Below are 25529 nucleotides of genomic sequence, written 5' to 3'. Positions count from 1 at the left end.
AAAGGGAGCCTGGTTGGGGTGCGTGGAGCAGGTGGGCAAGCGGCTGTGTGAGATCAGGACTGGAGGGTGCCCAGGAGAGTGATGCAGGGTGCTGGTGAGGGCATGTGGAAAGTGGGTGAGGAGTAGGCTAGTTGGGGTCACACTGTGGGTGAAATCACAGGGTGCAGTGAAAGGTTGTGGCGTTTGTAGGAGGAACCGATGGGTCCCAGTGTGGGTGGCTGTAACATGATGCTCACTGGGATGACTAGTCTGCCTTGGTTTTATAAGCAGTCTTTCCCCACCAAAAGAAAGTGCAGGTAAGTTCCAGTCAATTCTCCCCGTGCCCCTGCAGCCAGAGAAAGACGCAGCTGTCAGTGCTAGAGCATACGGTTGCTTCAGATTCTGAAGGCCAGTGCAAGCCAGCACGTTCTCAGGGACGCTGCATGCTTCTTGTGTTTCCATAGGATTTTTAAACTCAGCAGAGCCCAAGCATGCAGGCTGCCAGTGCGGCTTCAGAACCACCAGCTGTGTGAACAGAAGGCATTGTTGGGAACATAGCTGTTCAGTGAGAGATGCCGGATTCTTCAAAGTCAGAAGGAGGCAATGGCTCAGCTGACTAGATTTGCATTTAGGTCATCCAGATCTCCTTTCTGGCAAGTGCAGCCTCAGCAGAAATCGGTTCCTTCCCATGTTAAGAGCCTTTTCCAGTTAACCAAGACATGTCTCCAGTTCTAAAGCAAAGATAAAAGCATATGAGAGGATTAACTGAATCTGCTCACCTGGTCTTTCTGAGTTTGTCTTCTGCATGGGTAAGTACTTGGAGCACCTTCTCTTCACCCTGTGCCTTTACAGAGTTGCCTGCTATCCTGATATGAGGAGCTGGGACAGATTGCTGACTTGATGCAGCCAAATGCAGAGAGGGAAGCATGTCCGGGCTTTGTGTCATTAAAGTTTGGTCTGTATCCCAACTTGCACTGGTTTAACTAAAGGCATGATTTTTAAAAATGATTCAGTTAAGTGGTTTAACCTTGTGTAGACACTCCCAGTTCAACTGAAATTTGCTTTATGTTGTTTTAGGAGAAACTGACTGTTTTTCAGTTAAACTGAATCGATTAAAAACTGTTTAAAATGGAATTCAGAAGCGCTTACACAGGGTTTTTTCACGGGTTTAATAGAATCAGTTTTTGAACCAAATTAGAGGTGAATCAGCGCAACGTTGACTAGGCCCTTAGTACTAGCAGTACAATGGCTGAGATGCACGCACAGGCACAAGCTGAGGAATAAGCACTATTGTGAGTATACTTTAGCACCTCTGGCCCCAGGTGTCCAAACCCCCTTTCCACAGATGCAACAGATTTATCACAGGAGACCAACCACAGTTAAACCACTTAGTTCTAATCATGGGAGTCTTTTCCATGGGAGTGGCTATTCTATTTAAGCAAATAGTCAAGCAGAGACAATGACATTTCAGCAGGAATTAGGGACATTTCCCAAATCAGGGCTTCAGTTGTTGACATTGACTTAAAATCTGTCACTTTCACCCTTCATTGATAACATGAGGTAAGTTCAAGATGCAAAAGGAAACATACTTGCCACGATGAACGAACAGCCTTAAATGCGTCAATGCAGCAGGAAAACAAGGAGAGAATGTTTGGTTAATATTCAGTGTCCTGCTCCCCATGCGTGGCAGGGCCAAGAGTCCTCCCCTATCCTGGCCCCCAGGAGAGGCAGAGAACAGCCTGGGTCTTGACAGGTCAAGCCAAAAACAGCCTCTGCCCTCTATGGGCAGAGCAGTCAGATTGCTCTCTATGGTCTGCAGGCAATGAGGGTGAAATGTCAGACTTCTCACTGTGGGAAAGAGCACATTGTGGACCTCAGAACTTCGCCCATCCACTCCTGAAACACACCATTCAGTTACTCAGCCAGAGATTATGTCCTCAGATCACGGTTTAAAGGCTTCAGGTTACAGAGAATTCACCAATTACAGTAGGTGAAACCTGCAGGTAGCATTTACCTTTCAACATAACATTTTTCACAACTTTAAAAAAAGTTTAATCAGAAATGAGTTGGGTGATTTAGAAGACACAGGAGGACAGGTTACATTTGGGCCATTATAAAATGCATTTTTTTGGTTTAAGCCTTAACTCCTTGACGAGTTGGGCCAGAAGCTGCAATGTGCACATCCATTTCTATTTCTTGCCTCTGAGATAAAGGATTCATAGATGCTGTTGGATTTTCATTCATTAGAAGTCAGTCTCCATGTATTTACTTGGCATCACCCACATAAGCTGAGTGGAACTGAAGTCTGCCTTCAGAATGCTGCCCCTTTCCCTGTGGATATGTACTATGCCGTGTTCCTTTGTATACAGATTTTCTTCCCACTGTGGCTTGGTTAATACACAGATAGGGATCGTACAAAGCTGTGCGTTGTTTTTGGCTGGTGCGGCTAGTTCCGCCTTAAAGCTATCAATGGATAAATGTAATGGATGATGAATAGTGAATGAGGCGCTAGTGTGGAGGGGTAGGGGACAGTGAATGGGGAAGGGTTAATGAGTTTAGTGAGTCTAGAGGGGAGTGACTCTGTTTCGTAATTATAATCTACAGTAGCAACCAGCAGGCGGCTATGTATCGGTTGCCATTTTGTCATTCACCTGACCTAAAGTAGGATAAACCCTTGCTTCTAGCCCAGGCAGTGTTTCTGTTCTGGCACCTGCTGGCTCGTGGAACACTTGCCCAGTTGATTCTACTTGGCCCCACTTATGTCACAATATTAGTGTGTTCAGACATCTTTAGCAGCTTCTACTTACTCCACATCTCGCTTTCTGATCGCTCTCCCAGAGGCCATGACCTCAGCGACTTTGGACACAATTGGGTCATAGTTCATACTAGCCACAGCAATCACCTCCTCATTCCTACAACAAAGATCAGAAGTGGGAAGGAGACAGTGGGGGTGGGGTGATGAAGAGAATAACTCTAGGCAGACATTTTTTTCTCCTAAACTCCTCCATGGAACCACCAGCAATTATGAACCGATCATCACTTCCCAGCTCAAGGAGCCCCAATACCTCTGTGCTTGTTACTTCAGGCAGCAGCATCTGGGAAGGGAGAGTGGCTGGAGAACAGCATGTGGGCAGAAGGTGGCTAGGGAGTGGGTGGAGCCTTGGCTCCATGCCTGGACCCACCTTTGCTGGTGGGGCAACAGAGCTACGTCCTGGTCCTAGCCGGGATGGGTCAGTCTGACTCTGTGGCACTCTGAGTGTATATGTACTAAAAAAATCCCAAATGTTTTTCTGAGATGGAAATAATGTCCCGCTGCTCTGTAGGAGAAGGGCAGAACCTAGACAAATGATAGATGTTGTATTAGCAACAGGATGCCTTCTAATGTGTGTAGAAATAACAGTACCATGGATGGTGGGGAACATAGGTGGCTGTGAAAAGTTTTAATAATTTCAGCATGTAAACTACATCCTCCCCTATGCATTTTCCTTTTCTGACCTACAACTATACTATAGACCTCTCCCTAGAGGGAGATCTTTGAACCCTAATTGGTGTTACAGTTGGTAACAATAACAACTACACATATGGAAGTGCTCACAGTTGACAGTCATTGGTCTTAACTCCCTTTCAGGACCCTCCTTCCAATGGAGTAAATAGCAGCCTCAGGTCTGAAAGGGAAATGGGTAGAACAGAAGTGGATGAATGAGACCAATATGAGGTAATACCAGAGGAAACTTGAGGAAAGAGAAGGAAAACACTGAGACGATGCCTGTACTAGATGTGAAAGTGGACCACAAATACACGATTTTATCTATGCCAATTGCGTAGCTAAAATCAACATATCTGTGGTCAATTTCCATGTCTGTCTATACGGGGAAGGTCAATGGGAGTGTTTCTCTCTTCAGCCTTCCTTATTCCTCGTCTCTTGTGAGATGCCCAGGGGTTGACTTTGACCCCAAGAGCTTGATTTCACATGTGCACAAAATCAAATCCTAGAAGATTGTCCCTGAGTGGATCAATCTTCCGCCATAATGTAGATTAAGCCTGAGAGAGCAGCTACATGTTGATTTTATTTCTGTAAGCTGGCAGTAGAAAGCACCAGGTGTCTTCATTTCAGCACACCTTTGAGGGAAGGCTATGCTTGGATCCAGGCATGGGAATGCTCTGCTGACCTGGCTCTGCTCTCATCCAGGGCAAACTGGGAGTGAGTCCTGTGACTCTGAAGTTAGTCAAGCTGCGGCTTCAGCACCAGATGGAAGTAAGGTCTAAGCTCCTCCCGAGTGCACTCTTGTATTCTCAGGGGTGCAGGATACATGGGCTGGGGTGTGAGAAGAATGATCCTATCTCAGGAGCCATGGTGGTCTAGTGAGCCTCAGCATGCAAATGAGGTGTCCAGCACAGACCCTTGAGTTTCCCTCTACTACTAAGAAGGAGCATTTTGATGGCCATGTAGCGGTATTCCATAAATGCTGGATGGTTACTTGTGCCTTGTGCTCCTTTTCTCTCCATTATGTTTCATGTAGTAGTTATTCATGCAGCACTATCTACCACCACTCTGTATAGAGAGCCTGTGAGAGCTTGTTTTAATAAAATCCAGTTTGAGCTTTTTGCCTACTTGTTTACTTCACTCAAACCAGATAAAAGCCTTGGCTAACCAGGAGGTCCTCAGCCTTTGTCCATTCCAGGTTGGTCTCTTTCTTTAGCTATCAACACTTCATTCTTTCTGCTTCACACTGAAAGCCAGCTTTTCCAAGGCACCAGCAGAAGTTACGATTTCTGAGTTATTTGCTATATGTTGGCCATGATTACTTTTCTGCAGAGCGAAAGTTCTTCTGCTGTGTTATTTGGGGTCTTTAAGCACAAGTGACAACTTTCAAGGGTCATGCCATTTGAGAGTCTGCATTTGAATCTCCCAACAAAAATTGCATCAAATAAGCACCTTGAATGACTGATAACATTTTAGCCAAATGCTTTGTTTGCAATGAAGAGCAGGAAACTCCTAGACTATGTCTACACTGGAGAGTTTTGTCAACAAAACTCACGGAGAATCTACATACAAAATGCATTTTGTCAAAAGAAACTGTTGACAAGGAAGCTATGTAGACACTCTGAAGGACCCTTTTGTAGACAGAGTGGGTCAAAAGATTGCTCTGCTTTTATGTGTAGACGTGATCTGTCAACAGAAGGTTTTTTGGAGCATCTCTTCCAACAGTAACTTCTGTAGAGAGATGTTTCTAGTGCAGACATAGCCCTAGAGAGCAGATGGCTCGAAAAGATTTGCAGGCTGGTTGGAAGAGGGCTGTGACTCCCTTAGTTCACTTGCAAGAGGACTCATTTCAGATATGGGAGACCTGTGTTCCATTCAATATGGGCTTGCATTTTAAATGTATATATTTCAATGCAGAACAACCTGAATCCTAGGACAAGAAAACCCCGATGGCTAATGACAATTGTAGAAATACCAAAATATTTCCTTCTACTCGGAGCAGACAGATCATGTTCATGTTGGGATCTCTCAAAGGGCAGTGAAACACTTACTTGGTGTAAAATGCCACAAACTTCAGTTCATCTAAATCACCTTGAAAGATGACATCATCAAATCCTTCCCCATGGCCTGAAAAACAGAGCAAAGGTCAAAGCAATGCAGGAGGCAGGATTCTGCTCCACCAACCTGGGTTCCACATTACACAGTCTCATACACACATAGGTAAACACATCCACACAAAAGCACATATGCACTCCTTTGTGTGGCGCTGTTCTAGATTGCATCACATCATAGGGTGGTTTTCCATCCTACAGACACAACCTCTTTTTGGACAACAACTTTCTATAAACCGTACATACCCTCACCATGTGCTAGGGTTGACATGACAGTAGCTGAAGCCCATTATTCTTTGCCCAGCCATCTCCCAACTCTTTCAGTCACAGACTCAGTCTTCTGGGAAGCCCTAGTTTGCTCTCTATGGGCTAGTCTTTAAAATGCAGAAGTGCCACTTAAGCACCTACATCCCAGGATTTAGCTCCACTGGGATTCCTAAAACCACTGCTTAGCTGCCATCCAACTCTGTAGACATCTACAGTTGCTCAGTATCTATGTTTTTGCTTCTGGACATGCACGCTACACCTCCACACCAGGTTCTAGGGATGAGGGAAAGGTCCCACACATGTTTAGCCCAGTGGTGAGGGTAGTCAGTTTAGCTACAGGTGATACCCAGGGATAGCTCAGTGGTTTGAGCATTGACTTGCTAAACCCAGAGTTGTGAGCTCAACCCTTAAGGAGGCCATTTAGGGGTTGGTGCAAATACAAGCTGGGGCTGGTGCTTGTTCCTGCCAAGGGGAGTGAACTAGAGGAGGTCCCCTCTAGTTCTAGGGGGTGTGGATCTCTAATTATACATTTTAAATCCCCCCTCTGCTGGAGTGAGGCAGGGTGGAAAGATGGATTTGAACAAGGGAGTTGTCCACTCAGGTGAGTTGCCTACTTCTTCGATATGAAATATTCAGATACGGAGACTCCCTCCCGCTCTCCTATTGAAGCTGTTCCACTGAGGACAAACAAGAAAGAGTCACCGGAGCAGAGGGTGTGTGTGGTTTTGGAATAACGTCCTTGACAAATTCCAGACCGCCCTGCCTAGTCCATCCACTCTCAGAGCGAGGTAGCGCCCGGGTGTGCAAAGCGAGGGGGCAGGCCACTCAGGGAGGGTGAAATTTCATAAGGGAAGCGCAGCATGATTGGCTGCTGGGAGTCAGGTCCATCCATCTCTTTAAAAGCATTGAAATCTGTCACTGGTTTTATGGGCGTGGATTTGCCTTTACAGACCGATTCATAGAGTCTTTAGTCTACAGACTCATCTTATTGTACATGCCGAGAAGGGTTTTTTTTCTTCATAGGAACATAACCGAAATTTCTGTTGGCCTGGATGACATCAGACAGGTTGGGGGGACCCAGCTAGTCGCAGGGATGAAAAATGGGGCCTGTGAAGGGGTGTACCAACCCTGCATGAGCCAAGGAGGTGGGGTCCAGGCTTGCTGGGTGGAAAAGGCCCCTTCCCTGCGGCCCTGCTGGGCGTGCTCCTATTGAAGCCCAAGTATAAAGGCTGGGGGAGCCAATCAGTTGTGGCTGGTCACCGGGGCGAAGTAGCTTCTGCTAGAGCTTGGGAGCAGCTGCCGCCGTCCAGGGAGTAGCAGCGGCAGCACCAGCAGCCTGAGGAGGAACAGCCAGAGCTGGGATGGCACAACTCGTTTGAAATGGGGTAGGAAGTAGCCCGGGGCAGGAAGCTGGGAGGTGTCCTGTGAGCTCACAGTGTTGTGGTGGGAGTCCCCGTTGAGCTGGTGGTCAGGGAGACTCATCCTCCATCAACAGGGCCCTGGGCTGCAACCCGATGGAGTGGGAGGGCCTGGGATCCCCCACTCGTGTGACCACAAGGAAGGGGGATCACTGACTTGCCAATATGGACTGGGCTGCTGAGGCCTGACTGAGGAAATATGGACTAAGCCACTGGGGCCTGAGAACAGCATCAAAATCCTCAGAAGAGGTGCTGGGCTGGAGGCCCCACCACAGGGCCCAACGTAAAAAGTTCGCTCGCCCCTGAGATCGAAGCCTTGGATTCGGCCCGTTTCCTGGCTGGCTAATGTTTTGCTGGTTCAGGCAAAACTGGCTATTTTGAAATCTCTCCAGAACAAAATGGGGCTGGGGGAGGGCAAAGTTAGTGACGTTTTGGTTGACTTGTAATATTTTAGGTAAATGGGGCGACGATGGCATTTTAATGATCCCTGTGTAACGTTTGCTTATGACCCGTTTTCCTTAATTTTATTCATCGTTTGGGGTATATCACGTATTTTCGTAGCACTTCAAAATCGTTTGTAATGGAATTTTGTACCAATAAAGGAGTTTCCAATTCCTTTCTCTCTCCCTGGCCCAGCAATTCCTTCCTTAATTATTCACAAAGGCATCCAGCCCCACCTGCCACTTGTGCCGTTGATGTTAATCCTCATCAAGCTAGTCAAGCTCGTCAATGCACGTCTAGCTGGACATGACATCTTCCAGCACAGATGTACTCTGACGTAGGCAGTACTGGAGGTTCAGAATAAGGTTGTGAACACAAAGATTTCCAAGGGATCAGCCAAGAACGTCAGGTGACTAGAGAGAGAGGGAGCAGCTGAGAGGACATGTCACCGGAACTGTGATTTCTTCTTCTGAGGGCTTCTAGCCTTCGTGTACTTCAGGGAGGCCATGGGACTCTTCTAATCTATACTGACTCCCGCTGGCCAGTACCTGAACTGAGAATGGTTAAAGCAAAGTATCACACTCATCAACCAATCCTAGAAGCTGCTGGAGATAGCGAAGAACCCATCTATACCAGAGCTGGCTCTGCTGCGGATGTTTCACAGTGGGGAAAAGGCAGTGGCCGCCTAGCCCCTTTGCTCTGGCTAAATAAAAACATAAGAACAGCCGTCCTGGGTCAGACCGTCTAGCCCAGTATCCTGTATTCCAACAGTGGCCAAAGCTAGGCGTCCCAGAGGAAATGATCGGAACAGGTAATCATCAAGTGATCCCTCCCCTGTCATCCATTTCTAGCTTCTGACAAACAGGCTAGGCACCATCCCTGCCCATCACGGCTAAAAGTCACTGGTGGACCAAAACTCCATGAATTTATCTAGTTCTTTTTTGAACCCTGTTAAAGTCATGGTCTTCACAATATCTTCTGGCAAGGAGTTCCCCAGGTTGCATGAAGAAATACGTCCTTTTGTTTTAAACCTGAAGCTTATTAATTTCATTTGGTGACTCCAACTTCTTGTGTTTGTGGGATCAAGTAAATGATTTTCCTTATTCATTTTCTCCACATCGTGACTTTATAGGCCTCTATCGTGTCCCCTCTTCGTCTCCTCTTTTCTAAGCCGAAAAGTACCAGTCTTAATCTCCTCCTGTGGCAGCGATTCCAAACCTCTCCTCATTTTTTGTTGCCCTTTGCTGAACGTTTTCCAGTGCCATCTTTTTGAGATGAGGCGACCACATCTGCACTCTGTATCCAAGATGTGGGCATACCAAGGATTTATACAGAGGCAATAAGATATTCTCTGTCGCATTCTCTATCCCTTTTTTAACGATTAGCGTTGTGTTTGCTTTTCGACTGCTGCTGCCACAGCTATCCTGTCCATAGGGTAAACTGGGGTGATGACTGTAGGTCTTGCATTTTGGGGGGCCTTGCAGCAGCTCCCTTAGCTGTCTTATGGACAGGGGCTACCTGGGGTTGAAGGCTGGGCAAGGTGAAGCTGACAGGGGTTGTCCCCCAACCTCCTCCACTCACCGTGTGGGCAGCAGGAGCAGCAACCTGCTCCGCCCATCTGCACCATGCCATGCCGCCCTCATGGCCCACTCCATCTTGCTCCTCCACATCCGCAGTTAGGTTCACACCCCTGTGCAGAAGTGAGGCGCAGCGGGACGGGAGAGAGGTTTATCACAGCATGATACAGCAGGACAGAGCAGACTGCCAATCCCTCTGCCCATGGGGTGAGTATGAAGAGGACGCGAGGTGACCCCTGCTGCCTCTCTTACACCTGGCCCTCGGGGCCCCTGGTAACTCCTGAGTCCCACTGCCTGGTGGGAGGGGGTGAGGGACAGAGGAGCAGCCCAGACTGCTGTGCATAGGGGGAAGGTTGCCTCAGGCCCCATCCCCATCTCAGGATGACCTTGGCTGTTGCGCACGGAATGGATCTTTTCAGAGAACTATTCACAATGACTCCAAGATGCCTCTTGTGTGGTAATAGCTCATTTAGTCCTCATCATTTTATACATATTGTGGCGGGCCAGAAGCTGCAGCAGACAAGTGCCTGATGGAGGGTGAACATTCTGGGTGCTGAAAGAACTCCTTTTTGTCCCCCTCCTAAGTTCCCAGAGGGGGCAGAGCTGCAGGCTGGATAAGCAGCTGAGGCTCATTAGGAGTCAGCCAGCAACAGGCTGCAATCAAGCACCTGTGACCAGTTAAGGCCTCCAGGCTCCCTACAAAAGGTTTTCCCCAGGCAGAAGCAGGGGAGAGTGCAGCACAGAGAGAAGGAGGCTGCAGGGTTGAGAGAACATCAGAGCAGGACAGAGTAGAGCCCAGTGACACCAGCCACAAGGTACCAGAGGGAAGTGGTGGGTGCAGAGGCCCAGGGAAAGGTTGCTGCTCTGGGGCAGGGGCCAAAAGCCCCGGCAGCTCCCTCCCTTCCTAGGGTCCCTGGGCTGGAGTCCAGGGAGTGGGTGGGACTGGACTCCCCCTACTCTTCCCCTGGAGGGGTACCCAAATCAGGGCAGCTTGAGACTGGTGGACAGGATCCTACTCCACCTCCACTCAAGACTGTCCTGTGATGAAAATGGTAAGGGTAAAGGAAGACACTTGCCTTTGGGATGCCCTAGGGCAACAAAGGGGACTCTCTGAGGCACACAAGGAGCTGCCTGAAAGCACAGGAGCCCTAAGGAATGGCTGAGGGGTCTGTCACAATACATTTGGGACTGGTTTCCAGTATGTGTTACTTTGCATTTATCAACACTAAAATTCATCTGCCATTTTGTTGCCTATTCACCTAATATTTGAGATCCTTTTGAAGTTTTTCAGTCTGCTTTGGACTTTACTATCATGAGCAGTTTAGTATCATCTGCCAAGGTTGCCATCTTGCTGTTCACCCCTTTCTCCAGATCATTTATGAGGATGTTGAACAGAATTGGTCCCAGTATGGACTATTGTGGGATGGGATGCAGAAGAGACTAGGAGGTCCTGATTATCACGGTAGCTAGATGGCCATATTCAGATCCCTCATCAGTAGAATCTACTGCCATGCCATTGAATGGGCAAATTTACCTTCTTGTGTTTGTTCAGATGTTTTTAGCATTGGTTCAGGCAGTACAATGCACACAGGTATTAAATATACAAATGATGTGGTAACCCAGGCTGGTGTTTTGAATTCATGCACAATTTGGGTCACATAAACATCAAATGATAACTAAACTTTGCATGAGAAAAACCTACTGGAGTATGTAACCTGGGACCACAGAAACTGAAAAGCCTCTGTCACGATTGTATGATTATTTTAACTTCGTTGGCATTGCTTTAAATTAAGCCTTACCTTTGACACCCATGGCTTTATGATGTTTCTTTTTGACAACAACATCCTCACCTGTTTCACTCTAAACAGGCATTCTTAGCTTTAACTCCCTTGTTAGCCTAGTTCTTATCTGGGAATTCTCTCAAAACTAAACATCTTCACACATCAGCAATACCAGTTATAGGCACCAACTCTGGGCTCACTCCAGAGCACCCATAGGAAAGAATAGTGGGTGCTAATCAGCATGTATCAGCCACAGCTGTCCTGTGGCCACCGATCAGCTTTCAGCAGGATGCTTCAGGGGATGGGGTGAAGCGAGGGTGGGCCTTAGAACAGAGCACTCACTAGGGAAAACACAAGTCAGGGCCGACGATACCAGCCACCAGAGTCCTGCTACCTCATCTTGGTTGCCCTTACATCAATCATTAGTAGAGTTGCCTCAGTGGGTCTGGGTGCCGTGTTCAGTTTGGGTACTGTCTTCCTACCACCCCCAAAGAGTGTACTCTTCCCCCAGTCAGATTGAGCTGTTGCCCATCAACCCAATCGCATCTGGTATTGTCCCTATGCCTCAGCCAGGATCAGACATCTTCTCCCCACTGAAGGTCAGGTCCTGCCCCACACCAGACAGGTTCAGCACTACACCCTCAAAGCCATCCCCTATGTGTAAACCTTTGGTCTCTGGAGGCTCCCCCTGTTCGTACCTCTGTGGCATTTGTTCTGAAACTGCAAATGTCGGTCACTAGTGGGACCTCTCCCAGGTTGAGCATGGGAGCTAGGTGGGTTTTTTCCCCCTCCAGGCTTCTGTAAGGCTCCCATGCAATTCAAGAGGCTGCCTTGCTCCTCAGACTTACATTAGTATTTCTCACCTGCGTATCGTATGCTCCTCCCAAACACAGCTGTCCACAGATAGGGGACTGTATTGATCTCCATGCCATGGGCCAGCATGTTCAGAGCTGCTATGCGGCCTGGAAAACCAAAGATACAGAGGGTAAGGGAGGAACTAGCGTGGGAGTCCGGTCACATGCAAGGTGCCTGGGCAGGCCCAGGGAACTTGGCCTGTGCCAGGCCTGCTGACAAGGGGCAGGGGGAAAAAGGGCAACTGTCCTGGGGCCCTGCGATTCAAAAGGTCCCAGGGCTCCCAGCCACCACCACAACTACTGTGGCAGTGCTGGTGGCCAAACTCCAGCCTCTTGGGATCACTGCTAGAGCCCCACACAGCACTGAAGGGCTGGTGGGGGAGACTAACCCCAGCCTTGCCTCTTCTGGCCCCACAGAGCCCCGCCCAGGGGCCTGGCAAGTCTGTTGGCCGTCCTGGATTGTGTCCAGCCCTTTAGGATGAGTTAGAGCCTTTTGCTACTGATTCCTTTAATTGCTGTTTAAGTGGAGCCCAAGACCTTCCCTTGGACTAATCCCCCCCACCAGACAACCACAAGGGCACATTTCAGGACACACAGTGCAGACAAGTTGGTGGTGAAGGCCCTCAGTTATCTGTCTCTCAAATAAAGTTGTATGGGTCTTGTGCATCTACATACCCTTAACCTCCCCATTTAGATGGGGCCCTCCTGCCCTCAAGCCAACTCCCTATCAGTAAGGGCAAGATGCCACAGAGGCCTTCAGAGACTGCCCTGATGTCATCTTCTGCAGGCCCAGGATGGTGGGGCCACAGTTCTCAGCTGCTTCAGGGGGGCATAGAGCTCTGAGCCACCATGGATGCTAGAGACCCCAGAGCTCTGAGACGCCGGAGCTGTCAGCTGTGGTTGGTGCTGGATTTCTCCCTCCTTCCTGCAACCGGCCTTGGGCTCTGGTTGCTCCTTGGGCATGTGTCAACACTTCTGCATCCTCCCCCATATTTTAGTAATGGTCACAGACAGGTCATCAGCTTCTGTGAATTTCTGTGTATTGCCTGAGGCCTACCCATGACTTTTACTAAAAATAACCATGGCAAAATCTTAACCTTAACTCTGTCTTACCCACCCCTTTCAGTGCCCTCCCACAATGGCAGGACTGACGGATGACTTGCCCCTTCACAGATACCCAAAAAATGATCAAGGAGAGAGGGGGGCGGAGGAGGGACTAGGGCGAAAACACATCTCAGGAGCAGAGACGTGAAGCACCACTACCTCCAAAATCTGTGCAGGTGCCACACTGATTCAGGGCTTCACCGACTGAGAAGGGCTTTGCTGTGGGTAAAGGGCAGCATGTTTTCGTGCTGGTGCTTATTTATGTAGTGCATTGATAGTCAAAACTCCAGGGTTTTATTGAGAACAATACTAAACTGGGTGTTCTGCTCAAAAGGAAAGGCAACCTGGGTAGTAAGACTCCAAAATCTGGCCACTTGGGCAGCCTGCCTGGAGAAGCCTAGGTGGGAAGTATGAAAATGGAGGGTCAGAAAAGAAGACCAACATGGAGAGGGGCTCGTATGCAAGTGGGGAAGATAATGAGTTCTTCCATTTGCCTGGGGGATTTTCCCTGTTTTCTGGATAAACTCTTAGACTTTTGCTTCTCCTAATGTCCAAAGCCAACTGGTTAAGGACAATGAAGGAATTTTTAAATATATCGTGAAGGAAAAGAATTCTAACAGTGGCAGTGGCCACATTTGATTACGTTCAATACCGCTGTGGGGCCTGGAGAACCAAAGACGTAGGCTGGGTCTACAGGGAGCTCTGTCAGTTAGAGGTTACAAAGCATAGACAACTGGAAAGAGATCACGGGATTCCTGACCCCTTTAAACGAAGCAGGGCCCATGCCCCTGTGCCAGCTTGGCCATTTAAGAGGGTGAGGCAGTGGCTGGGGCTATAAAGAAGCAGGGCAGCAGTGCCCTAAGGCGAAGATAGACCTGATGAGCTGGCATTGCCAGACTCATGCTGGAAGAAGGCAGGTGAGAGCTGCCATAGCCAAGAGACCACAGCCGATAGGAATAAGGGGATTTTTGACGTTTGCGGGGTCCTTTCAGAAAGGGCCCCGTGTAGAGCAGCCATGTGCAACCAGAATGCGGCATGTTTGAAGTACTGTGGCCAGCAGCATGCTAATGAGGGGCTGAATATTCATTTCAGTGCCTCGTTAGTATTCCCCGATTTGGCCATTAGCACGGCCCTTTAAGTTTTGGCCAAGTGTAGACACAGCCTGGGTGAACCTAAAATAATGATATAAATTGTTACTGGTTGACTGCAAAATTAAAAACTTTTTGGTAAACTGGAAACCACTGGTGGTTTTATATGCAAATCTACTATCAATGCATCCCAGTTAGGTACCAGTATGGCCTCGTTCCTGGGATTTTACCACTTCTTCAGTGGACAGACTTGTGTTTCTGCATTATTATTCGTAGCCCAGTGGTCACCACAGTGCATTAGGCCCTGTCTGTAAATACACATAAAGGCCCAGGGCCAGAGTTACAAAGGTGTTTAGGTGCCTAAAGACAAAGCTGTCCACCTAATTGGATTTACAAGTGCTGCAATGGGAGTTAGGGGCTAAGTGAGGTTGGGTGTCTTTTATTAAATCTCACTGGGCACATATGAGCATCACTAAGGGCTGAAATATCTTTACACCTGAAGAAACATTGCGTCATGACTAGTGGCCAGTCTAAGGCCTGGTCTACACTAGGAGGAAAATTTGACTTTAAGCTGACTCCAGCTATGCAATTCTCACAGCTGGATTTGCCTGTCTCAAATTGATTTTTGCCACCATCCACACAATGGGAGGTTGATGGGAGGAAACTCTCTTGGTGACTGCCAGGACTGCTGGGGTGGATGGTGGTGCCATGACAATTCTATTTAGCTTGTCTCCACTATGTGCAATAAATTGAACCTGGGAAGATCAACAGCTAGCAGCTCAATCCTCCCATTAGTGTAGATATACCCTCTGACCAACAATCGAAGGAGGAATAATGTGGGATAACACTGTTAATAATAAATCACCATTCCCCCGCTGCCTCGTCCCAACCGCTTCTCTATCTAGCCAGAACTGGCTAACCTCCTGCGACAAGCCTAGTCTGAAGATGCGCTGCATAGTCCTGGAACCCTAATGTGAAAGGACTGACATACACCCACCATGCATATGTGCCATCTGCCAGTGAGGGATGTTCACCTTCTTGTTGTTACGCAAGGCCAGCGGGAATATGACAGCATCGCCAGCTGCAAAAACACCTGGGATGTTGGTTTGCATCATCTGAAAGGAAGCAAGGGGATGTTAGTACTGCTGGGGATTATGCCACAACAGGTGTTAAAATTGCAAGGGCAGTAGCATCACTGCTTCATGCTGCTGGCTTAGACTTAGCAACAACCAAGGTGTCACCTCCCCAGCACTCTACCCCCGATTAAATGTGCAGATCTGTACACATCAGCTAGCACCAGGTGGCTAGCCACTGGAATAAATTGCATTGGGAGCTGTGGAATCTCCATCTTTGGAGATTTACGAGCAAGTTAGACAAACACCTGTCAAGGAAGGTCTCTAGGTCGTGCTCGGCCTTGCCATGATTGTAGGGGACTCGACTAGATGAACTCTCGAGGTCTTTCCAGTCCAGATTCTATGATTGTGTAATACACAATGGGTGCGTTTACATTAGGAATGAACTTTGAAGTTAGGCACTAGTTTAGAAGAGTCTGCAGAGTCTACACACATCTTCCCTTACTTCGAAGTTAAGGGAGCACAACTTTGAAGTCCTTACTCCATTCCCGGGAATGGCGTAGTGCCCTGCTTCAAAGTTTAACTTTGAAGCAGGGTGTGTGTAGATGCTCAACTTTGAAGTGTGTTACTTTGAAGTAAGCAACTTCAAAATCATTTTGGTAGTGTACACACAGCCAATGACTAGTAGCCATAAACCTTGGTACATGGTATAGCTTCTAGAGGGTGACCACTACAGAATCGTACTGCTAGCGTAGGTTACGCAAACATCAAATTTTGCAAGCTGCTTCTTGAGGACTGTGTGGTGAAGTGGATGAGAATTGGGTAGGGTCTATGTGAGGCATAGATCCAAGTCCTGAAAGTTTTTTCCCCATCAACTTGATCGGCGTTAAAGTCCAAGACCTATGAGGATCTGGTTCCTGGGTTCTATCTTGGCTATGTGAAATGGGTGCATTAAATTAAACAATGCCTTGAGGACTGTGCAGGAACAGTATGTTCTGTGAGTAGACTTCTTGCTTACCGAGGGTCTCAGAGGGGTAACCATGTTAGTCTGTAGCTTCACAAATGTGTAGTTTAGAGCAAGCCACTACAATACAGGAATTTGTGCAGAAGGCTGGGAGTGTTATCTTGTTTCTCTCAATTTTGATTCCATGGACTCATCTGATGTCTGAAGCTTTTCACATCCTCATGGGACTGTCTACAGCAGGAGCCCAAATCCCACTCTCTCTCTCTCGTGATTTTTATTATGACTGTCAAGCACCATAAGAATCTGCTAATCTAAAACCACTCACTTTAGGGCTACCTCTGTATCCATCATCCCTTTACTCAAAAGGCTCTGTCTTTTCCCCACTGAGTTTAAACAGAACATATGAAGATACAGCTCTCATGGAGATGGAAGGGAACTTAGGAGGTCTTCAAGTCCAGACTCCTCTCCTCTTGGCAGGAACAAGCACCACCCCTTTTTCTCAAATCTATCTGTTCCAGGCCCTTAAATGGCCTCATTAAGGATTGAGCTCACAAGCCTGGGTTTACCAGGCCAAGGCTCAAACCACTGAGCTATCCCTCCCCCTGGAGTTGAACCTGCCCCTTGGTTAGCCACAGAAATGTTCAAGATAATCTGCCTAAGTGTGTCTATTTTAGAACACTTAGAAATTTGGGTTCTAAACAGCAAATGCACTACGCACTTAACTCTGGATTTGCTCCCACTCCTCTGCTATATGTCCATCTCCACACCTACTGTCAGCGCCTGTGCAGGGCCTTGCACCTCGCAGTGTTTTGACAGCGTTTACCTTGTTGACAGCGATGAAGCCTTTGGAATCGATATTAATGCCGCTTTGCTTCAGGAATCCTGTTGCTGGACTTGCACCTGCCAGAAAGGCAAAGTACATTGTGCAAGTGAGTCTGCATCCCAAACACCATCTCGCTCATAAAACCAGAGGTCAGAAAGGACCTCCATCTCCAGCGATCCCTCTCTTTCCAAAGTCAGTTCACTTCCATGATACCAGGTACTGCTCATTAGCAGCTTCTATTGGGTCTCAAGAATTCAGCTATGCTGGGAGCCTGAGATGAGCAGCAAATGAATGCCTGGCAGGGGCTTGAGAGCATTGTTAGTGGAATTCAGTGGATCAGGAGGATTTGGCAGAGGCTAAAGTAACAGTGGAAATTCAGACCCAGGGATAAACTCATCAGAATATGGACAAGGTGTTCAGGTGCATTTGGAAATTAGGTAATTGTTCTTATCAGAGCCATGCAGACAGCCCCGCTTCTCTCCCTGTTTGCCTTCTCTGACAGTACTGCCCTTCTTTGCCCAACTCCTATGCTCCAATTCAGTCCCCACACTCCTACTCTCTAGATACATCTTAAAAAAACAGCAGACCAATCTTCTTGAAAAGTGGAGGTAATACTCATTACTACTAACCCTTGTCGATTGTATCTCTGCTCCTCTAACCTTTGCCTGGCTCATGTTCAAGCCACCATTCTGCAGTGAGTGCCATATGGGCACGAGGTCTCCTGTCCAGAGCACACTGCAGGACTCGGGCTTTGTCCAAGAGAAGTGCATAAGGAGTCTGGCGAGCTCCCTGAACCTGCAGGGTGGCCACAGAGTGCCCAAAGTGAGGACTATGGTTTTTAACCTTTGAATTTTTTTTGTAGTCTGTAAAATATAAAAGGTAGCCTAGATGTTGCAGTTTTTATTTCCTAACTTATACAAAATGGCATACAGTCAACCCTGGAGTTACAGAGGGGTTGCATTCCTGCAACCCCCCCATATAACTCAAATTTTCAAGCAAGTTGGCAGGGGGAGAAGCCTGGTTCCCAGCTGCCCTGGGTTTGCAGGATCCAGGAAACTAGGGCTGGTCAGTTTCCTGGCTCCCAGAGTGGCGGGTGGCCAAGAACCAGGAGGCAGCCTGGTTCCCATCTCCCTGCTGCTTTCCGGTCCCTGTCAGTGTAGGACAACTGGGAACCAGGCTGCTGCTTAGTTCTCAGCTCTCCACCACTTGGGGGACCTGGGAAACTGACCAGCCATGAGCTAGTCAGTTTCCTGGGTCCCACAAGTAGTGGGAAACTAGGAAGAACTGGAAAACTGACCCAGGCTGCAGCTTTGATCAATTTCCTGGCTCCAGGAGAGCCTGGAAGCAGGGGCAGCCTGGCGCCCTGCTCCCCTCTGCTCCTTGGAGCCAGGAAACTGACCAGCTCCCTGCCTCTTGTGGGAACCAGGAAACTGAACCGCCCATCAGGGCTGGCCAGTTTCCTGGGTGCTTCTGCCTGCCTTCCCCCAGCTGCATGAGCAGGGAGAAGGGGGTACTGATCATTAACAGCAGGGAGAAGGGGCTCTTAGTCTGCCTAGCTGCCCATAGCTATGAACGCCCATTAAAGTGAGTTATGCGCAACTTGAAGCTGCATATTTCAAGGATTTAATTTACAACTATATTATGTCAATAGTTACTGCCTAGTTAAATGAGAGAAGTTTTGTGGAGTCCTAAAACAGTAGTCAGGGGATCCTGTTATGGAAAAGTAAGTGTTGGATTTCCACATATTACACAGTGAATATAATCATGCTTTAATGTGCTTCAAGCTTAAAATTCACAAGCACGTGATTAATGGGCACTGAATTAGCTGAGTCTTATCACTGCTTGAGATAGTTTTAATCTATTTATCTATCAGAAATATTTAAAAAGTGATGGTATCCAAGCACCAGTCATTAAAATGAACACAGCGGTGTTGAAAGAGGGCTCTCTCTCCTCTGTTTTTCTGCATTACAAATAGTTTCCCCACTTCCTATTCTATTTTCCTTTCTTTACTCTCACTTTTTCAGAACTTCACCAACTTCACAAAAGTCATCAGGCAGCTAAAAGGACAATAGAATTCTGTCACTTGGGGACTGCCAAAGCTGAAGATGTTTTGGAAAGTTATAAAGAAAAAGGCAAAGACACCCTACATGACATCCATTCTACCACATCCGGCTGTACAGGGGGAAGAAAATGTTGAGGGGAAACATCAAGTTTTGTGATCCTGGCTATTACCTAAGCACAATTATGACAACGGACTTTTGACAGAGTTACTATATCTCACGGTTAGCTTTACATCTCTTTGGCAAGGATCAGTTAACCAACAGCTGTAAAGGTCCCCCTTGTACAGTTGGGGGTGGATTTGATGGGTTGCAAAGTGCTGGAGTCCATTACCCAGGAGGTCTCTTCACCAGTCTGATGTTCCTATGATTAATAGCTAGAATGTGGTACTCTGTTACACTATAATTATCAGCATTCCCAGCCCTGACTTTGCACAGATCTCTCCTTGACCTGGGGAAGCAGAAGCCTCCAGTGACTGGCAACGATGAGAAACTCCAAATGTCTTGGTTCACTTACCTATGCCAATGACACAGACATCTGCACGGAGGACCTTCCCACTTTTCAGGACTACTTCCTTAAGCTTCAGGAGATAAAGATGAAAACCTTGGTTACTTTAGGGAAAAAAGAAAGAATTAGCAGTACCCAGAGGACTTGGCATTGCTAGCTTCTCTAGGCTTGGCTTTTCTCATGCAGCATTTCATTAGTGACTGGCCTAGGCACATGAATGCCCAAGAGCATTTGGGCCCTTCTGGTGATGTCACAGGATAAGCCTTGTACCAGAAGTGTACAGTGTAGAATCACCAAAACGGGGCGGGGGGACGTCTTGGCCCATAATGACTGGAATCTGGTATTGGTCACTATTTTGTTTTGAATCCAGCTCACTCCATTGACTGTGCCGTGGGGAGATGAGAGTGGGGGTAAAGTCATGGCCTGGCCTCCTCCCCAGTTCCTTCCTCAGCAGTGATAGGTTCCCCTAGGGGTGCAGGTTGGGAACCATTCCTGCACCCCTTCTTGCTCTTTGCACTCCCCCTGCCCTTCCAGATAACATGGGCATGGCTCAGGTGTAGTCTGGTCCGTAGTCCTCTTCCCTTAGCCCCACAGTGCTTGACTCCAGTGAAGTACCTTGCCCTCCTGCTCCCGCAGCTCAGACACTTCTGTCTGCATGTAGAACTTCACCCTGTTGTTCTCAAACATCTGTGCAACAAATGAGATAAGTCCTTAAGTTCTGAGATTGCCACCGGTTTCTAGCTTCTTGACTTTTCCTCCATAGTCCCATTCCCTCCTGCTTGAGCTACAGCTCTCAGCTTAGTTTGTGTGCACTAGACATGGGCTCTGAGCTTCTCTACATCTCGACTGCTCAGTGGCGTGTCACAATTTTGCAGTGTAGAAACACAAAATACTTGAGCTCACTGCAATTAGGCTGATGGGGCAGGGGGCAGAGGTGGAACATGGCCCAGTTTTTTAAGGCGTCAACCACTTGAAGCTATAATGTACGTGGTGTTTGAACAGCACACCTTTAACACATCAAGTAAACCAACGATACCATTAACTGGTAGTGGCAGCGGGGAGGTAAAGTATACACAACTGTCCTCCACGCAGCAGGAATCAGGGTCACTAACCCTCTTGTTTGATCCAAAACAATCCTCTGAAAGATTGGTAGGCCATAATCACCTTCATGAGAGCTCGGCCAACCTTCTCCCCAAAGAACTTCTTGAAAGGCACTTCTTCCAGCTCAACCACAGACACAGAATGTGCCTTTTCTGTCAGGTAGGCTGCCACCTCCATCCCTGGGGAACAGAAGCATGTCAGAAACTCTGTGCACCACCCTGCATTTCAGTGAGCTCTCTGGAGCTGAATTCAAGAGCTGTCAGGTGGTGGCTAGAGAGGTAACAACTTTCAATTTGCCCTTTTAGGGCTGGAAACTGCTGTCATAACATGAACAGCTGTGGTTGGATTCAGGCGAAGGATGCACTGCAGATAATATGAAGAATATTTGCCTAGAAAGTCACTCTCTGTCTATTGTAAGTACTAGGAGATAGGGACCATCTTTATTATTATACGAGTGTATAATAATTATTCCTTCTTACTCTGTCAGAGTCTGATCCTTACTGGGGTCTCTGGTATGACTGCTATATAAGGACAACTGCTGGTATTCACCTTATTTGGAGTATTGCATCCAGTTCTGAGGCCCTCCATATAGAAAGGATTTGGTGGCATTGGCAAGGGACTAGTGGAGAGCAATGAAAATGGTTAGGGGGCTGGCGCACCTGACCTGTGAAGAGTGGCTGAGGGATTTAGGCTTATTTAGTTTGCAGAAGAGAAGAGTGAGGGGCAATTTGATAGCAACCTTCAACTTCCTAAAGGGGGGGGCTCTAAAGGATGAAGAGAAGCTGGAGCAATGGTCTCAAGTTACAGAGGAGGGGGTGTTGGTTGGATATTAGGAAAACTATTTCAGCAGGAGAATGGTGAAGCATTGGAATGTGTTACCAAGAGAGGTGGTAGAATCGCCTTCTTTAGAGGTTTAAGTTCCAGCTTGACAAAGTCCAGGATGGGATGACTTTGTTAGGGCTGATCCTACTCTGAGCAGGGGGCTGGACCTGATGACTTCCTGAGGTCCCTTCCAGTCCTAGGATTTTGTGATTCTATGATTCCAGCAGCTTAATTCCCTGAAATATAAACTGATACTGCAACTTCTGAATATTAAGAGTATTCACAGGGTGGTCAGAAACAAAATCTTCTTCTGCTCTCCAAAGGCCTCATAGTGATTAGAAAAACAAAGCCCCCCAGTGCTTTCCGGCAAAACCATCATTCCCCCAGTTATTTATTTGTGAAATTCTTTGAAGACTGATGTAAGTGATGCACTCTAATACACTTAGAAAATGGTAATATGAAACCATTGTTATTTGTATTGGGTTCTGTTTGCGTTGGTCCTGGGACATGAGGTAACATCTTTTATTGGATCAATTTGTGCAGCTGACATACACAAATTTTTGAGTGCCATAAACCTGAAAAGCTCTGCAGAACTCAAAAGTTTATCCCTCTCATCTGCAGAAGTTGGTTAACTTCAAATATTACCAAACACACCTTGTCTTTCTCATTTAGCATTACGAATAGAACTAGGAGGATGGCTATTTGGTGGCTGAGATCATAGTCAAGCTAACTTTGCAGATGAGATTCAATGTGAATTTAACTCTTTTTCTCATCAAAGACCAATCTTGATGTCTTGCAATGTGTTTGTCATTAGGAAGCATTGTTCAAATAGGTTGAAAATCTCTTGTTTAGGCGATCGTTTGTCTGTGAATTGTTCACTTCACCTATTTGTAGTTTTGTCATAGCTCACCAAGGTCACGTGTTATAGCTTCTGCTTCCTTGCTGGATGAATTATACATTGAAACCAAGAGACTGACCCAGGCAATAAGTATCCAATGTGTACATGCAGTTCACAGACAAGTCAGCCTAATTGTTCAGTCTTCTTGATGATTACTTAAAATAATTTACAAGTTGAGATGGAGATGGCTGCTGTGGGATATCATCAGCAGACACCTCCTGCCCCTCAGCCTGCCGCAATCTGCCTACCCCTTTGCGTGAGTATCCAGCACGTTCAAATAACTGGGATTGGACAAGTCCCACGAGTGCCGGACAACAAAGCTTTTACTGCTTATCTTTTAAGGATCTACAATAGAATAATCTGGATAAAAAGACCACAAAAAATTAAAGGGTTGGGCATAGGTCAAAATATGATTAACAGACATTAAGGTTTGGCCTTGTGAATAACAAGAGGAATCAAATATCATCCAGAAATTCCTGCATCCAGGCTAGTCACTTGATTGAGGTAGAGCAGCTCTGTTAGAGATAGTTTGATGTAAACATTTCAAGGGACGTAGACTCCACTGCTTCCCTAGATAAATTGTTCTAATAAACATAGAACCACAGAACACTAGAACTGGAAGGCACCTCAGTAGGACATTGAATTCAGTCCCCTGCCCTCACAGCAGGACCAAGCACTGTCAGGACCATCCCCCATTGAGGTCTGTCTAACCTGCTCTTAAATATCTCCAATGATGGAGATTTGACAACCTCCCGAGGCAATTTATTCCAGTGTTTAACCATCCTGACAGTTGGGAAGTTTTTCCTAATGTCCAGCCTAAGCCCCCTTTGATGCAGTTTAAGCCCATTGAACCTGATCCTGTAGTCAGAGACGGAGAACAATTTTTCTCCTTTCTTCTTGTAACCCTCTTTGAGGTACTTGAAAACTGATATCATGTCCCCCCCTAAGTCTTCTTTTTTAAACTAAACAAGCCCAGTTCTTTCAGTCTTCTCTCATAGCTCATGTTCTCTATATATTTAATCATTCTTGTTGCTCGTCTCTGGACCTTCTCCAATTTTTCCACATCTTTCTTGAAATGTGGTGCCCAGAACTTGTCACAATACTCCAGCTGAGACCTAATCAGTTCTGAGCTGAGCAGAAGAATGACTTCCTTTGCCTTGTTTTCACAAGAACAATAACGTGTATCCCCATGGAAGATGGGGGATTATAAAGAAAACTTTAATAATATAAACCTCCACGGGAAAATTCTGCCTACGGGCCCCAGAATGAGATGCTTGAGATGATCTGCCCAATACCAAAACTCACCAAGGAAAGAGGCTCCCACTATAACTGCATTCTTGCTGGTGGCCAGTTTCACTACCCGGTTGGCATCTTCAGGGTTTCGGATGTTGAAAACATTCTCAACTTCTTTGCCTTTACAGCTAAGGGCTTTGGGCCTGAAAAGCACATATTTAGGAAAAGAATGTTAGACTTCAATTGTGGGTTTTGTTGTCTGCATCCTTTTCGTTACTGAACATGTCTCTGCAAGCGCTGAGTGATTCAAAGAGCCATCACACTGTCCAATATTTTTAACATCTTTTTTGATATAAGGCAGATTTTTCCAGATCTCTTCTGACACTCTCCAATTTTTCAACATCTTTGTTTAAGTATGGATACTAATACAGAATTCAGCAGTGGTCTTGCTAGTGCTACGTACAGAGGTAATAAAACCTCCATACCAATGTTCCCTCTAATTTTTCAATTGCTAGTTCAGCCTGCCACCACTAACTCTTGCAGAAGTAGGTGTAAAACCTCCATAACTGAGGAGGCCGCCGGGGAAGATTTCTGATCCCCAGCAGTTACTGACAGGCTGGATATCTCAAGCAGGAAGGGTTCTTTCTCTCACAAGTGTTTGCCCCATTTAATGTAACTGTGGATATCCTTATTCATGATTGAGTTTGACCTGCTCTTGCTATCACACTGAGGTAGCAGCAGGTTATTTCTGAGGATGGGTGAGTTCATTATGCTCTCCGGACTTCTGGTGCTCAGTAATTGAGGCCCAACCCAGTTCCTTCCGTCTGTGCCAGCAACAGGGGCATGAGGCGGGAGGGAAACTGCAGTTGTTCACATTGGGTCATCTCCTTGGCTCTCAGGGGCTTGGTTACACGGTTAGTTATGGAGCCCAGCTCCCCAGCCCACCCTTGTGGCTTTCCCTGCTCCTTAGCTGCAAGCTGGAACCCGATTCTCCGGCCTATGGCTCCGATTCTCTGAGCCTATGTAGGCAGGATCCATGAAGCATGCTATGGCATACAAGGAGTCCCCTGCTTTTTGGGAACAGTGCAGCAGCAGCTGTAGGCAGGTCCCAGCTGCCTAGGAAGAGCAAAACACATCGTCAGCAAAACAACACCTTGGACAGCAGAACGGCTGACTTTGCAGGAATCTTGGATAGGGGTGGGCGGGGGGAAGGAAAATACTGCTCTGCTGCAGGGATCCTGACTGAGATGAGCTTCAATCTTTTAGAACCCTTGTTTTAGGTTCTCAGCAGACTTAAGCAAGGGACGCCGCCTCAGCGACAGGATTATCTCCAGTAGCAAAAGGGCTGGAATCATAATCAACAAGTAGCGAAGTGTGAGATTCTGGGGCCTGATGCTGCAGCAGAACAGAGACTGAGAGAGACATCCCAGACCACCCCCCGAATGGTGGTTTGGGCATTCACCTGGGAAGTAAGATGCTCTGTTCAAGTCTCTGTTATTGTCAAGTGTTTGAGAACAGATCTTCCCTCACCCCTCATGTGAATGCCCAGCCCTTGGGTATTGGCTTTATAGGTGAAGCTCTCCAACTCTGGTTTTTTCAAGAGACAGGGCTATTCTTGCTCAGGTACCTAGCACCAAGAGAAGTGTCCAAGACGTGAGACACAGTGGAGACAGCCCTCCTCTCTCAAAATAAATGCCCTCCCCAGAACCAGGCACCCCCAGCCCTCCACTCTGATTGAATTCCCTCCCCTCTCCAGAGACAGACCCAGCCCCTGCCCCCACTCTAACTGAATGCCCTCCCACTTCCCCAGAGCCAGGTGAGTTAAGGCACATGCAGGATGCGGTGGGAGTCATGTGAATCCCAGCGGAGGCTACAGTGGGATTTAGGCCCTAAACCTGGAAGTTCAGATACCCAAGTGCCTTTTGAGTTTAGGCCTTTATACTTAG

The 25529-nt window shown here is 47.2% G+C and overlaps 1 protein-coding gene across 1 annotated transcript in view; it reads right to left on the bottom strand.

Moving 5' to 3' along the window:
- Positions 1-670: 670 nt before the first annotated feature.
- AIFM3 (AIF family member 3) overlaps positions 671-25529 on the bottom strand; it is a 46360-nt gene continuing 21501 nt past the window's right edge. Inside the window, exons 11-21 of the mRNA XM_075013038.1 lie at positions 23656-23786; positions 20694-20809; positions 20145-20216; positions 19539-19602; positions 16965-17041; positions 15102-15219; positions 11922-12020; positions 5515-5590; positions 2787-2891; positions 1569-1589; positions 671-710 (exon numbers count right to left, since the gene is read on the bottom strand). Coding sequence (XP_074869139.1) covers positions 671-710; positions 1569-1589; positions 2787-2891; positions 5515-5590; positions 11922-12020; positions 15102-15219; positions 16965-17041; positions 19539-19602; positions 20145-20216; positions 20694-20809; positions 23656-23786 — 919 coding nt within the window. The remainder of the gene's footprint in view (positions 711-1568; positions 1590-2786; positions 2892-5514; positions 5591-11921; positions 12021-15101; positions 15220-16964; positions 17042-19538; positions 19603-20144; positions 20217-20693; positions 20810-23655; positions 23787-25529) is intronic.

Source organism: Carettochelys insculpta, chromosome 18, assembly GCF_033958435.1.
Source record: "Carettochelys insculpta isolate YL-2023 chromosome 18, ASM3395843v1, whole genome shotgun sequence".
Classification (NCBI taxonomy): domain Eukaryota; kingdom Metazoa; phylum Chordata; order Testudines; family Carettochelyidae; genus Carettochelys; species Carettochelys insculpta.
The sequence above is the reverse complement of the archived record's forward strand: the minus strand, read 5'-3'. Positions and strand labels throughout refer to the sequence as shown.